General features: G+C 49.6%; 1 protein-coding gene across 2 annotated transcripts in view; it reads right to left on the minus strand.

The window, feature by feature from the left end:
• The window catches only part of TMEM243 (transmembrane protein 243), a 65,326-nt gene continuing 49,512 nt past the window's right edge, over positions 1-15,814 (minus strand). For both annotated transcript variants that reach the window (XM_019509515.1, XM_019509516.1), the window contains 3 exons: positions 5,604-5,654; positions 3,585-3,689; positions 1-337 (listed from right to left, as the gene is read on the minus strand). In XM_019509515.1, the coding sequence (XP_019365060.1) occupies positions 215-337; positions 3,585-3,689; positions 5,604-5,654 (279 nt within the window). In that variant the 3' untranslated portion in view covers positions 1-214. The remainder of the gene's footprint in view (positions 338-3,584; positions 3,690-5,603; positions 5,655-15,814) is intronic.

Genomic DNA, 15,814 nt, shown 5'->3' on the forward strand with positions numbered 1-15,814 from the left:
AAAAAAAAAAAAAAAAAAGCAAAATATCATGTCTTACGGCAATAATTCTCCCCACCAGGAGGGACTTTAGATAAACGTTTACATGAAAATCATGTACTGATTACCCCTGTGCAACCAACTTCCTTGTCAGGCTGATTGTCCCCCTTCATATTCTTAGGGTGGAGCTAAGAACAGTCTGTACAACATCAGCATTCTTGGGTATGGCCTGTGGCAGTCACTTCCCCACTTCATGGAAGTACAGGTTGGCACATATACATAACATGATGATAGAAAACAAAATGTAGTAAATTAGATTCCTGAATTTAGGCTCCAAGTCTCCTTGTCGATACCAATAGATCTAGAGGAGAGAATGAATTTGTTACATTAGAAACATATTCTATTAACTGATAAGTAGCTAAGGATTCAGTGGCAAAGTAAGCAAGTGTTACACTGACAGTGTCTAGGATTATATTGCAGCCACCCCCTTTTAATCTAACCAAAAGGGGGAGAGGGAGTACACAGTTGGTTTTCATTACGACCTCCATCTAAGAACCTGTAAAAGCCACCTTGCTGTGACTGGTTAGCACTGCCCTATAGCAGAGGGGAAGACCTCACTACAGTGTAAGGATGGCCTAACTGACCTAGAGCCCTAGACATCTGGTTCCTGTCCCCAGCTCTGCCAGGTACTCTGTGGTTTTATTTTACACCAAAATCCAGGTGGTCACTGAGGCATGGAGACAGGCGAGCAGGATCTAAAGGTTTCTCTCAGAAAAGCCCCTGGCTACTTTGAGTGTTGGAGTGGGCTCCTATGACCTGGACACATGGAGCACTTCTCTGGGCTACAAAGAAGCATTCAGATGCATCTGTCCAAGAACCCTCCTCTCTGCAAGTTTAGTTGAAGGCTATACTGTTTGGGAAAACCAGCAGAGAAACTGCTCTATAACAAGTACTGGAAAGGAAGGGCTAGGTCCAATTAAGCATCGCAATGTCTAAACTTTCAGTGCCCTGAGCAGGGCCCAGAATCCTGGGTTTTAATTACTTACACTCCCACCACGCTTCATGGAGAGAGAAGCACAAACAGCCAGTACCCTGAGCAGGGAGCCACTACCTAGAGATGTGCTAACCTGAAACCCTGCTCTGTGCAGCATAAGCCCCTCACGTAGAGCTACAGGGCACATCTACACAAGACATTTCTTGTGGAGCTGCCTAATTAGCTCCACAGTAAGTGTCTCAGTGTTTACACGTGACTATTAGGCTGCAGTAAACTAAAACTCTGCTGCAAGTTAGTACTTATAAATACAAGTACCGTCCTGCAGCAGAGTTTTTTCCTGTGCAGCAACACGCATGTAGATGCTGACAGAGCTGGCTGAGGCACAAGTGTGCTTCAGTGCTGCCTGCTGGGTAGCCCTGCTCTGGAGTCCCCTCGTGCCCCAGCGAGTCCCTGAGCAGCATGTTGAGTCAGAGCAGCCCTGGACTGGCAGGCTGCTGTTGTCTTGGTACACATTCAAACGTGGAGTTTATTGCTTTGAATTAATTGCATGGGTAGACGCGCCCACAGTGAAGCACATCCATCTCTTTGGGATCCACAGCTAGGAAAGACCTGAAAGCAGGTGGCTGTACCCTCAAAAGGACCAAGCAGGATGAGCATTTAAAATATGGAGAGAGGAGGTGCTCTATCCCCCTTTGGATATCCTGCTACTTAAGCATGTGCCTAAAAAAATGAAGTCCCAGACTTAATCTCCCACCCCCAACCTAGCTTAATCAGTAGGCTGTAGACTACCCTAGAGGCACCTTCCGTCCCACCTGTTGAAGAGGGACTACAGTACAGGCAAACCTGTAAGAATCATGGGACTGGCAGGAGCACAAGGGGGAGCTGGACTGTAGCTAGCAATCTCTCCCCTTCTTCAGGCAGCACCCACACAAAAAAAGGCCTATGGAGCCTGTCTGGGTAGACTCCACCTTGAGCACCATAAGCCATTAATTTCTCAAATACAGTGGGTCTACATAGGCAGTTAATATGACTGAATATATTGTGGCTCAGTTTGAGCTGGGGTAGATTAATCCCAATGTCACTATCTACACATGCATTTAAGTGCAGTAATTTGCTTTTCTGCCAGATGCTACTTGTATCTGATGGGACTATCTGGCAGCACAGTAAAATTAGTTTACTGTGCCCTAATTGCCATGCATGTGCAGACTGTGATAACTGCAGCAGACTAATTTGTTTCACAGTAAAGTGTCTCGCATAGATGTGCCCTGCGTGAAAGAGCAAGTCATCTACAGCTACACAGCTTGTGGTTCTAGTTAGGACCAGTTTATATTTCACAAGCTAAATTAATACCCTTGTAGGCTATAAGACATGCCTCTGTCACTACGACTGTCACTTCTCAGATGCTCCTGTAGACTTCCACCCCTCATCACAAAACACTCTTTACAGAGTGAGACTGGTACACTGTGTGTCCAGCAATGGGAAGTGACCAGCACTGAGCTTACTTTGCAGACACCAAGATTCAGCTGTGTTAATAAGCTATTAACAGTTACAATAGAGTAGGGTTTTTTCTTCAATACTCCCCCTGCACCTGGCCACCCACCCACCCACACGCATACTAAATTTAAAGTAAAAGCCAGTGCCAGGAAAAAGTCTTAAATATTTGATGCTAACAATAACTCTGCCCACTTACCTCTCCTTCCTGTACCTCGTACAGGGAGTCACTGGCTAAGGCAGAAGGAAGTCTGTTCTTGCCTTTTGTGTGAAAAAGACACCATAGTGGGGTGGGGGAAGAAAGTGGGATGTCATACTATGTGACCTGTACCGCCACTATAGCAGGGGGAAATACCTGCTACAGCACTTATGAAGGCCTATAGGGAAAACCCTGCAAGGACCAATTGAGGGACCTGAATCTCTTTGGCCTCTGCAAGAGAAGGCTGAGAGGTGATCTTGTGCCAGTCTACAAACTCATGGGGGGCAGGACAACAGAAGCTAGGGGATATGATGTTTACCAAGATGCCCATCAGGGTAACTAGAAACAGTGGCCACAAACTGAAGAAGAACAAATTTAGATTGGATATCAGGAAAAAGTTCTTTACAGTAAGGATTGCCAAAATATTGAATAAGCTTCCAAGGGAGGTGGTGCTGTCCCCTTCCTTGGGGCTCTTCGAGAGAAGACTGGACAAGCACCTGGCTCTTTCCTGCCCAGGGCAGGGGAGATCAGACTCAATGGATCTAATAGGTCCCTTCTGACCCTAAAAATCTATAAAAGTACAAGCCCAGTAAATTGGAAGGGTACTAGATATCGAAATCCTGTGGCCTGGATGCATGGGAGGGAGTAGGACAATGGGCAACAGTTAGAACAACGGGGTGGAAGGGAACAAAAACCAAGTTTATCCCCCCCCCACCACAGCAGGATAATTGTTTTCATGTGCAGGGTGTAGCACACTGCAGTAACAGGACACATGTTTTAGCCAAAAAGTAGGTCATTTATCTCAACTTTAATGGGGACTGGCAAATATCACATATGCCAAGTCAGTCTATTTAGAGGGCATGTAAAAAGAGTGTGCAAAGGAGGATCTATTTAATATTATAGAAACACATGCACAATACTTACAAGTATGCCAGCAGAAATGCAGCACAAGGAGATGCAGAAAGCAAAAAATATATTCACTGGTTTTGGAGGTAGTTGAGGGAAGACAAAAGCACTGATCAGAGTCAACTGTAAGGAAGAACACAGAGAGGCTAAGTACTTTCACACGGATTAAAGACCCACAGTCTTTTCTTACAGGGCTCAGGGAAGCAGGGGTATGAAGTGATGGAGGAAACACGCTCCATCACTCACCCCTTCCCCCATTAGGGCTGAGAACTGTGGATAAATTGTGGAGATGGGGGTATGAAAGTTTGGAGGACCTAACAGTATAAATGCCTATCACTAAAGAGGAACTATCAGAATCTCTCAGTATTAACCCCTACGAGTGTAAGAGGCTTCTGGGGCATGGGGGAAGGGTAGATGGTAGGTCCTAGAGTCATTTAAGGAGAGTTTCTGGGGTAACTTAAAAGCCACCAAAACCCACCACCAAATCATGTAAGAGCCACCATCATGATATAAATCTTTCTGGTAACAGAGACCCAACTGTAGAGAAGATGCTGCTAATTCAGGGGCAGGCAAAATATGGCCTGCGGGCTGGATCCGGTGGGCCAGGCACTATCTTCCAGCCCGTGGCACTGACCAGCAAACTGAACCTTGCCCAGCCCTTCTTCCCACAAGTGTGGGAGCAAGGTGCCCACATATACACCTCCCTGCCCCGACGGTATCGACTGCACCTTACTCCCACCCTTGTGGGGGCCAGCACACAGCTTCTGGGTGGGCTGCTGCCGCCACTGCTGCAACTGCCAGGGACCTGCTTGGCTTTCCCAGCATCCCGCTCACTCCAGGCAGGAGGATGGGAGCACGAGGCGTGGGGCTGGTGCTGGCAGCAGCCCCGAGCTCATGTGCAGGGTGGTGGTGGCAGCACGGAGCTCAGGTGGGTAGGGGGTATGCCCCCCCCGCACACACTCCTCCCATGGCGCACAGCCCCGCAGACGGCGGCAGCGGGCAGGGGCACTCGTGCAATGGCAGGGACTTCTGGTGGCCAAGGTCACAGGTGGGATTTTTGTTTGCAAGATGACCAGGGGGTGGGGCAACTGTCAAGGGGGCGGGGTTACCCCTGTGGCCCTTGAAGGCTCACCAAACCCCACTGAGCAGCCCTCCCGCCAAAATAACTGTCCCCCCCGTACTAATCCCTCACAAAGGCAGGCATGGTATGTTGATGCATGCCTGGTTAGCAAGGGCAGGGTAGGTAGGACCTGTTCAAACCAAGAAGGCCACTCAGAAGATCAGAGTGGGACAACTGAACATTTTAAGTAGATCAGAACTTGCATCTCTGCAGCAGCCAATTCACTTTCAAGGAGCTCGTCACGATCAAAGCTTTAAATAAGCCCCGGTGATAATAATCAAGGTCGCTTCCCTCGGACATACTCTACCAGAGCATCAAGCTGGGAAGCAGGATTCAGCCCCCTGGCCCAAGGCTGCTGCTGGAAGGAGCACTGACGCTAGATGTGCTCAAGGCACAGCCTTGGAAGTCAGGCTTTCCAGCAACCATCTGGGTTCCCTGAATAGTTGGTCTTCTGGATGCAAAATAGCATCTGGGCTCTGTAAAGTCCACTACGGACCACCATGGATCAGGGGAGTTCCTGCCTCACAAAAAACTTGTTCTTTTTCTTATTTAAGTTCCAAGAAAGCATAATTAGCACAGCATCATGTCTTATAAAAAGATAAGCAGTAAATTTCAGCCAGTCCAAGTGGTGCTGAAAAGTTTTCTCCTGTAGCATTCTGGAAGGTTTTGGGGTGTTGGGTTTTTTTGTTTTTTTAAACAAAGCCGTAGAACAAGTTATCAAATTAAAATTTGCTAGAAGAAAATTGTTTCCTGTTCCCAGTGGCAAATGACTAGGAAGCCAGCATGTACTTCAATCCTAAAACCTGGTCCTGTTAATGTCTGACTGCAAAATAACTTCAGTTAAAAAAAGTTAACAGGATTTTATCGCTACACCTTAGGGAAAAAGAGAAACATGGTTTGGGAAGGTGAATACTTACTAGAAGCAGCAAGGATGTGATGATACCAACAACCAAGTTGATTATTCTATCCTGGGGTGGGGGGAAAAAAAAGAGAAAAAAAAAACAGTAACACCTGATCATTTCATTTATGAAGCTGTCATACTAGTAGTGGATCAAACACCACGCAGAGATCAGGAAGCCATTCTGCAAGGTCGCACACATCACACAGTTTCTGCTGCAAAGACATTACAGTTTAACAGACTCATTCCATCCTTTCCCCGCAGGAAGATCTACTTTGAATCATAAAATTAGAAAGATATAGGGCTGGAAAGGGATCCCCATAGATTATCTAGTCCAACCCCCTGCATGAGGCAGGATCATCCCTATACAAACCACCCCATACAAATCCCCGCTCTCCCCCTGACCAGCAGCAGCCCGAAGCCCACATGTGACCTCCAACAGCGTACAGCCCCTGGCCTGCCCAGCCCAGCCCAGGCAGCGGTGGTTCCTTCCAGCTGCCCACCACTGGCCCCAGCCCTGCCGTACTGGTGGGGACCCACACGGACTACCCCAGCCCTGGCCTGGCCTGCCCCACTCATGCTCCAGGCTTGGCCCGGCACAGCAGACCAGCTCCAGGCCATCTGGAACCTGCGCACACAACCGCGACCCACCCCGCGCCTGCTCTGAACTGGCCTGCCCACGCTGAGCAGTGGCCAGGCAGACGCTGCTGCTCAGTGTGTAGGAAGAGTGAAAGTGGCCCCTCCCATTCGCTGCTGCCAGGAGCTTCTTGCTGCAGCTGCCCGGAGCCTGCCCCCGCACTGCCTTGCTGCTTCTCTCCACTGCCGTCCCCGCTGCCCCCCAGCTGCCCTGCAGCAGCAGCACAGAGGAGCGGCAGGGCAGCCCGAGTGCAGGCTCTGGGCAGCTGCAGCAAGAAGTACCTGGCAGTGCCAAGGGGGTGGTGGGGGTTTGCTTTTCCCCTCCATTGAGTGGCAGCTTCTGTCCAGCTGCTGCTCTGTGTGGGTGGGTGGTCTGGAGCAGGGCCAGCAGCTAGGAGTCATCACCACCCGGGCTGCCTAGAAAGGCAATCCAGCTGCACAGCCGCCTCAGCCCCACTGCGCGCCCAGGGGGTGGCAGAATGCGCCACTGGCTGGATGGAAGCAGGGCCAGATGGGATGAAGGGACCCACCGCAAGCTAGACAAAGTCCCTCCATGGGCAGCATTTTGCCCAGCCCTGATTTAACTTCTTAATAAAAAACTACCAATTGAACCGCAACTGATAACTCCACATTCCTCTAGCAATCTTCTCCCTCTGCACTGAGCACGAGACCCGAGGACCATCTCAGTGACCGTCTTGTTTCTGTTCCCGACAGTTTTGCAGATCCTGACAATTTTGCCCTGCTCTTTGAGACCCAGATGCAGTTTCTTCATGCACATTAGCAGTGGGATTTCTGTTACTTTCCAGGCAACTGCACTTGTGTAGCCCGACACCTGTGGGATGCAGATGCATCACTTGTGCTGCAGCACTCCGACTTAGCAATGATGCATGCCAAAAGGAGAACCCAGCTTGACTTGGATCCTGGGCAGGTCTCGAGAGGTCACAAGGGGATATGTCCGAACATCTCTGTACTTGGAAATGGGTTACATTTGGCTTCAAAGTCCAAGACACATCCGTGGAAACACAACTAGTCTGCAGAGTCACTCTGCAGCTAGATCAGCACTTCAAGAGCATACAGAACTGTCAGATTAAGATGTAGAATGAAACCTTCAGGCTGAAGAATTAGGAATACAACCTGAAGTGAAAGGTTGGATGTTCAGTTTGCGAGAACTGGAGATCAAGGCCCTGCGTCTCTCCCAGATCATCTGATCATCACTCCAAAGTCAACGGCGGAGCTGACTCTGTGCCACAACCGTACAGCCTGTCACCAGCGACGTTGGAAAACAGAAACAAACTCAGAACTCCGGTCTTTGCTAACCTTTCTCCTCTCACTTGGCCGCTGTTCACGACTGCACTCGCTTAGGATCTAAAATCTGGGTCACGTCAAAGGGGACCTTTTTTTACCCACCCTTCTTCTGTACCAAATCCTTAGACGCCCTTCTGCAGCTGTAAGTGGGTGAATGAACATACGCCTCTGAATCTCGGCCTTCCATTTAAGAGTAGCCCTGCAGTAAAAAGTGTCCAGTGGAGCTGTATCACCAGGACCTCATTCAAGTCCTGGCCAAAAAGCACGTTACCAGCCAGTCGGTGTCAAATGCCAGGACAGGAGGCCAGTGGCACCAGGTTAGCGCCGCCTAGCTTTTAGTACCACCTGCACGGACTTACCGTCTTTTATTCCAACACTGATCTTGCTTGTGAATTTCTAGAGTGGTCTGCTCTTTCCCCACGGTGCATCCAGCCGTTCTCCGTGCAGCAAAGCTCTCCACAGTCTCCCAACTGGATCCCCTGGGCCCCCACCCCCATTTCTGTCCCTACATCTAGATTCCTTTCTGCCCTCAAACACAGCACACTATAGTGGTTATGCCATTAGGGCACTCAGACCAGAAGAGGGCTTTGGATAAATCGGACCTATTCAAGCAGCCCAGCCCATGTTCACAGAGTGGGATCAGGACCTAGAATACATTTAAGCTCAGTATCAACAGCAGTTGTAGCAGGGGGGACCAGGCAGGCGCCTCTGTAACTGAAGTGGCTACCTTCGTCTTCCCTGGCTATTTTGGTTAAACACAGACACGCACACTATTCACTTCACCGTCAGCACAAGTACCTACAATCAATGTATTATCTACCTAAGATTTAAATTTTATTTATTTTTTTAACTGCTTTGCCACAGAGATGAGACTATTTAAAAGCTTTTATTAAAATCCGAAACAAAAAAGTGCTAGACAGTATTTCTGTGGGGCCTATGAGAAAGAGTAGTATGTGCAGAGAAACAATTCTCCGCTCTGCTGCAGCCCCCAGTGGGTATCTTTGTTCTGGGTCTGGCATCACCCTGAGCTGAAGTCCTCAGCAGTGAAAAGGAACAAGGCTGCTCATTTCATTTGCTTCTTTCATGCCGAGAGCATTCATCTCCCAGATTGAAACGAAAAACCACAACATGATACTCAGTGTGTGCAGCTGGGGAGTTGTGGGGAAGAAGTATAAGGGAGAAAGATAAAGATAACACCATGTTCTCAGGAGCTGTAGCATACAACGCAAGCTGTGTACCCATAAGTTTAAAACTTGAATGATTAGGTGATGTGACCCTTTCTGAACAAAAGGGAAGCCCCAGAAAGGGCATTAGTTTGTACCAGAGCAGGACTTGCAAGTCCCAGCGGAGATTAAGACACCACTCTACTCAGTGCCACACAAACTCATTGGAAGAGGCAGTTCCTGCCCCCAGACGTTCAGTCTAAACTAGGGCTAGAGACTGAGCATCCCATGGGGCAGATGCAGCCTACGAAGCCAGAGTGAACAGCCCAACGCCGCTGAATGCTCCTGCTGCTCTTCCTCTCCTTCCCCCAGCAGCTGAATTGAGCAACAGGGGAAGGAAAGTACAGGCAGCAGCAGCATTCACCTGTGCAGACAAAATCAGGAGCTGAGCATCACTGTCCAGCCCCCTCCTCCTGCCCCCACCAAATTCAGCAGCAAGGAAAAGAGGCGATGAGCAACAGCAGCAGCAGGGCTCAGAGCTCCATGAAAAAACTGAGCAAACCAGGACGTCAGCAGGGGCTCAGACTGAAGCCACAGCTTTCATGCTACATGAGGAGCAGCAGTGGTGCTCACTGCCCGCGGCCCTGGAGCTGCACGAAAACCACCGAGTTGTTTCATGGCTGGCGGGGATGAGCACGGCTGCTGCCACTAAAAGCTTCTTCTCCCTGCCACTGAATTCAGGGGGGCAAAAAGGGGGAGAGGGAAGCAAAAGCAGCGACAGCTCAGCTGCTGCACCCCAGCGCCCCATGGAAACTTTGCAGCTGGAAGGGGAAAGGCAGCAGAGACCCATTCTTGGCCACTGCACTCATGCACCGCGCAGGACTGGCTACAGCCCCTAAAAATTAAAAAAGCAATTTCAGAGGAAGCCCCACAAGCTCAGGAGCAGAGCAAATCCCACTCCCACTGTGACACTGGTAGGTCACTGGGAAGCACAGGAAACTGAGGTACGGTACAGCTGGGCAGTATTCATCTGTCCTCTCCTCCCATGGGCTGAAGAGCCCACAGTCCCCTCACCATCACCAAGAACCTGGGAGCTAGTGTGCTCCTTACAGGTTAATACTCATCCACCCCAAGGCCTGGTGCTAAGAAGGGCACCTCATCGCTCAAGCTCAAGTCCAGTCCAGGCAGTTTCAATCCCTCCTCTGCCATGCACAAGTCCCTAGCAGGTGTGAGTTTTTTTATACAAAAAAAATACTGCAGAAAATTGAACATTACTTTGCATTCATAAGCCTAAAATTATGAAACATGTGATGTATGTTTGCCTTTCTAACACTAAAAATGCTTGATATTAAGATATGCCAAATATAGAACTGAAACAACACATTTCTATGCAGCTCTCAGCCCATTTCTGGTATCAAGATCTGGCCCACTTGTAAAAAAAAAAAAAAAAAGAAAGAAAGGAAAAGGTTGAGCACCACTGGTCTAAGAAGTGGGTAGGGAAAAGCAATGGGGGCAGGGAGTGACTTAGCCAAGGACAACACAGCAGGTTGGCCACCAAGTCAAGAAGATGCAACTCTATGTCTGTCCGCTCTGCCCAGTGTCTTCTCCCCAGGCCACATTAGGAAGTTTGGGATGCTACCTGCCAAGGGTGTATGGACATGCTGTATGCAGAGCGAGGTGAAGCGAAGTAGCTCCCCTGTTCCCATGAATGAAAGAAGCCGAGTCTCAGCAGAGAAAAGCCCTTGGGGACTAAAGGAAAAAAAAACAAAACAAACAAATAAAAACAGCTCACCAGTGGGAAGAGAGCACATATGATCAGAGCAGAGGTCCACTGGATTTCGGTGGCCTTTGCTGCCCATGAACCCAGAGGACAACAAAGACACATCATTGCAATTCCCCCACTTTGAGAACAGGAAAAAAATCTTAACGTTACGCCCTAGAGAGAGACCAAGATTTACCAGGAGCCTACCTACCAGCCAAACACTCGCTGGGAAGTTGGGTACCAGCCTCTTGTGTCACCCTTTGGCCTGCTCCCGGGCCACTGCCCTGCCCAGCTGCTGGGGACAGAGCACAGGAATATCCACTAGGTGGCACCAACTGTCCTATAATCCTCTTGCAAGTAGAGGTCTGAAGGGCAGATCTCCCTCCTGTCCGGCTGCTGGCAGGGAAAAGGCATGTCCTGTTATCTCCCTGCAGAAAGGACCATCGCTGCCTAAAGGCATCAGGCTATCAGCAGTAAAACTGAGCAGTCTTGTTGCACCTGCGCCAGGAGCAGCAGCAAGGAGAAGACACAGAGCTGCCGGTGAAGACTCCAAGACAATGTGGAAAAACACACTCACAATCCAAGAGGGCGTTGTGTTTTCACATACAGAGATGCCTGTGCGGTGGTCTGTGGCTTCGAGAGGACCAACGCCACCACGGGGAAAGTTTCCATCTGCATGCTGGCAAGTGGTTTTTGAAGCACAAGGAAGTGGCATTGCTGGCAGTGCCAACTCATACCAAGCTACATCAGCTGGAATTAGTTTCTCCTTTGGAGTAAAGCAGCAGCACTTCGTACCAAAGATGAACTCTTTCTTAAAAAAACCCAAAAACAAACAAACACACAAACAACCCCCAAAACCCCACTTTCTGGAAAGTGGTTCCCCCAGCGCACCCTGCCCACAGGATAAGGGACTCAAAAGCTGGACTCAAGGCCGTCAGCAGCATCCCTACATCCAGGGATCTAGACGCCCTGCACCCATCACCCAGACACAGCTCTTCAGAACAGGGATATTAGTGAGCTACATTTCATTAGCTAAATCTCAACATGTTCTGGGTGAGGATCCCTATGCTAGCATAGAGAAAGACCTCTGAAGAGTTTTTCTACCTCCCTGCTGGTTGCCCAATAGCTCCGGGAAGGACTGCGCGACACCCACATCCTCCACATCAGCTGGTTTACTGCAGCGTTTGCTCTGATAAGCAGCCTCTGTGCTAGGTCTGAACGTGCACAGCCGCTCCCACGACGATCTCCTGTGTGGAGCATGGGACAGGAAGCACAACTCACTGGGCGCAGTCCTGGCAAATGCACAAGGGCTGGCAGAGGAAACGCAAATGATTCTCCTTTAAAAAGGAGCCAGACCCTGCAGCCAGACCCTGTAAGTTGCTGTGTTTAAGAAGCACCTTCTAGCCTAGTCATCTCCACCCTTCCCCCCCAGCAACACGGGGAAAGAAGAGCAGCTGTTGCTCCCGACACCCATCTACAACAACTCGCAGACTGTGGTCTCTGGGGCAGCCCTCGTCTTCCCCCCACTCCTTGCTGATCTGACCTGGTGCCAGCTCTCCTCAATGCCAGCTGGTACCCGAGGAAAGCATCCCACATCTCCAGTGTTTCTTCGCACACAAGCATTTGCAATAGGTGCAGAGAAGCTTCGCTGGTGTGAACAGAAGGGGAGAGCAGCTCAACAACTCCCCGATCTTAGCACAGAAGTGGGTGCAGAAGACGGGTTCAGTGGCAGAAGCCAGCACAGAACGAGGGCAGCGTGACCATGGATGGGTCGCTTTGTTTCTGCTTTAGCTTCCACATTGTAAATGTGAGCTGGGAGTCACCTTAATGCACACAGATAATGCAAAAGGCCATTCTGGGGTGCCTGCCCTTCCCCACTCCTGTATACATTAGTATTGCGATGACCCCGAGGAGCCTCCACCCCCTTCCCGGACCAGGGCCTCCTTGTGGTAGTTGTTCTCTATCTGTGCAGCACCACGAGACGGTTCCTGTGCCAGGGAGCTTGCGGTGACTTTTCACATAGGCTGCTGCACACACCTCTGCAGCTAGAGTCAATGAGTACCAACTAAACTGCTGCTCATGAAAAGGAGCCACCGCCGAGGTAAAACTCTCTGTTTGCACAATGCATCGATAATTAAATATGGTTCCAACCAGAGACAGCTACACGGAATTTCATTTCTTTATTTCTAAGCAGACAAACCAAAATGACCCAAGTTTGAACTCAGCCACTTGGTCTAGCAGATGCACTGGAGGGCATAAACTCGAGTTCTTCCTCCTCCCCCATCATTAAAATAGGAAGAGGAAAACTCTCTTATGACAGCAGGAGCAGCAAGAGGCAAGATGTTTGATGCAACAGGTTTCTGCCGTCTTAAAAACTTAAAGAACAGAGTGGGGTCTCCAGATCACACCTAGGTCTCTTCAGATGAGCTAGGGTGACTGAATGGTCACTGTCCAAGGGTTTTCTAAGTTAACTAGTGTACTGATCAGACAATACTTGGCAGTCCCCAAAAAAGTAAATCCAAAGTGCTCTCAGCAGGGGCACCAAACATTACTAGTTGCCCCTAAAAAAAAATCTTGTGCATCCTACCAACATGCATGGAAACAGAGTAGGCTCCTCCTAGCACCAAGTCCAATGAGACTCAGAGTGCCAGGGCACTCTGGGGTGATGCCAGGTCTTCTGAAGAGTGCCCCAAGGTGTGAGAAGATAAGCAGATAAGCCTAACCAGTAGCTTAGGCTTGTCCCAGCCTCAAGCTCAGCCCCTCTGCAAGGAGGCAAGCATTGTAATACATAAACTGGTTTGTTTTTGTTTTTTAAAATCAGGTGCCACTCAATTAAAAAATTATGGAGTCAAATGAGGGCTTCCTCAAGTCCAGAAAGGTTGAGCACCACCGGCCCAGTCAGATGTAAAAGGATGAAACTGCAACACCCCGGCTATGTTATAGGGGACAGGAGGGCGAAGGGTCAGAGCATCAGGCTCAGCTGACTGAGCACTAAGTTCACGCCAGAAGTTACAGCAAGAGAAACCAGTGTTGAAGTGTGAAGAGTGACAAAGCCACAGCCGGCCCAACAGCGGGACATGACTGGTGGCTCTTAGGGCTGTGGAGTTTCACCGGCTGTTTCATTTCAAGCTCGAATCAGCAAAATTGAAGCGAAACAAAAGGCTTCAAAACAGCCTTGAAACAAAACGAGGGCAGTCAGAACATTTTGAAAGTTTCGAAACATTTCAAGTTTCAAAGCTGGGCGTGCCTGCAGGGAAACAGAACGTAAGGAGAGGGAGGGGGAAGAGGGGCGAAGGACTGCTCACACTGACTGTGTAGCTAGCCAGTGAATGTGATCCTTCCCTGAGGTCCCTTCCGATCCCCGTGCTCTGGGGGAGGGACAAAAAACAGCCTAAAAAGCATTGTTTGAACTGAGCTTTCTCTGGGCCTTCACACTTACAAGTGACACAAGTTTTGCTCTGAACAGTCTGAGGTGCAGTTTCCCCCAAACCCCTGCACCTATCTCCTTGAAACCTGGCAGGCTTCATGGCCTCAGCAGGGGCTAGCATGCCTGCAGTGCCTTAACACACACACACACACACACACGACACAAGTTTTGCTTGTCAGCAGCTTGAGGTGAAGTTTCCCAGAACCCCCTGCACCCATCTCCTTGAAACTTGGCTTCGTGGCCTTAGAACGGGCTACCACCCCTGCGTGTTTCGTCTGAAATCAGGCAAGAAATGACAAAGTTATAAGCAGTTTCATGCTGCCCCATTATAGCCTCAGGGCAAAACAGTTTCGACAAGGTGAAACGGAACCGCGGTTTCGAAACGAAACGGTGCTGTTTCGCGCAGCCCTAGTGGCTCCGTCTGTGGCCCATGTCAGAACCTAATCTTGCTAGTTAGCCTGGAAAACACAACTGGTTACAGTTAACTACAGATTAGATGTTCATCGTCAAACCCACTAGAGACAGTCCACATCCACCTTCAGCACAACAAGGTATTTCAGGATCGAGAGTAGAGCAACTGCTCCCAAAAGTGTGGGGCCAATCCAAGACAGCAGCCTCCAGCGTTCCCAGCGAGAGGCAAGTGCCGGCAGCTCAGCGCAAACAGAAAGGTTAAAAATATAAGCAGGAGCCCAGCTGACTAGAGGGACTGATCAATGTGGTGGAGCCCTTTACCCACAAGGTGCCAGCCCAGAAATGCAGTGACATCATTTGAAGGGTGCCCCAGAAAGTGCAAGGAGCTAAATGAGGTGCGAGGAGCTAAGCAGATAAGGGCAGACTCAGACTCCTCCTGCCTGGCCGCTCTGCCTGGAGACGCACTGCTAAATACGTTGTTGAAATTCGCTCAATTTAGAACAGTTATGGAGGGGTGCATCGAGTCTAAAAAGGTTGAGAACCACTGCAGTAGCAAGTAGATGACGACTCTGATGCCAGTTTGGGAGAAAATGCACAAAAGAGGAGCAGAGATGAGGAGTTCCCACCAGAAAGCCCTGGATACAATGTATACTAGTACTGCCACACTGCTTGGCAAAGCACCCAAGGCTCAAAACAGGCTATAGACCATTGCCTCCACAGTCAGACCAACTACACCAGCAGAGAGAAGCAGGCAAAGCAACATGGTGAAGTCGGTAGTGCTGCTAGTGCTACCCATCCCATGGCTGTTGGAAAGGCTCCACACCCCAGTGCCATTTAAAAGAAATTGTGAAGAGCATTGAGTTTGCAAAACCAAGTATTGAAGAGCAGCAGCTGTGAGAATGAAGGCCGACTGCACAAGAGGACAGAACGATGACAACGGTCCAAGAGTGTGCGATCGCATACTTTTTGTGCATTCACACGAGCTCTGCCTCATTTGGGGCACAGGAGGGACTGTAGCTGTGACGACCTGGGGAATCCAATAGTCTATTATTAATTCTGTGCTTCCATGAGCAGTGTTGGGCTGCAGACTCTGTTTTGGATATAGAGCCCGGCTGCTTTTGCTACTGTCTGTTACGTCGATCTTGGGATAAAATTCCACGGGGTGATGACCCAGAGCTAACAAGAATACTGAACATTTAGTTTTCTTGTCAAATGGAAACGCCAGGGGACACAGAAGGTGACCAGCCTAAGAAAAGCCAGTCTGCCCAGACAGACTAGTAACCAGGGCTGGACACAAGCATGGGCGAATGGGGATGCCACCTAGAGCCCAGACAGAAAGGGGGCCCCCAAACAGTAATCATCATTATCTCCTCTGGTGAAGAAAAGTTTGCCCGGGGCTGCCGGGAACTTAGGTACGGTGCTGCTAGTAACAAAGCAACATATCACTTGGTGGGAGAATGTGAGCATTAGACAAAGCTGGTCAGGAGAAAATGTAAAAGGAGACAGCATGCAACAAGGGGTGGTGG

Source organism: Gavialis gangeticus, unplaced genomic scaffold (assembly GCF_001723915.1).
Source record: "Gavialis gangeticus isolate Ggan-Ray unplaced genomic scaffold, GavGan_comp1, whole genome shotgun sequence".
In the NCBI taxonomy this organism is placed as follows: domain Eukaryota; kingdom Metazoa; phylum Chordata; order Crocodylia; family Gavialidae; genus Gavialis; species Gavialis gangeticus.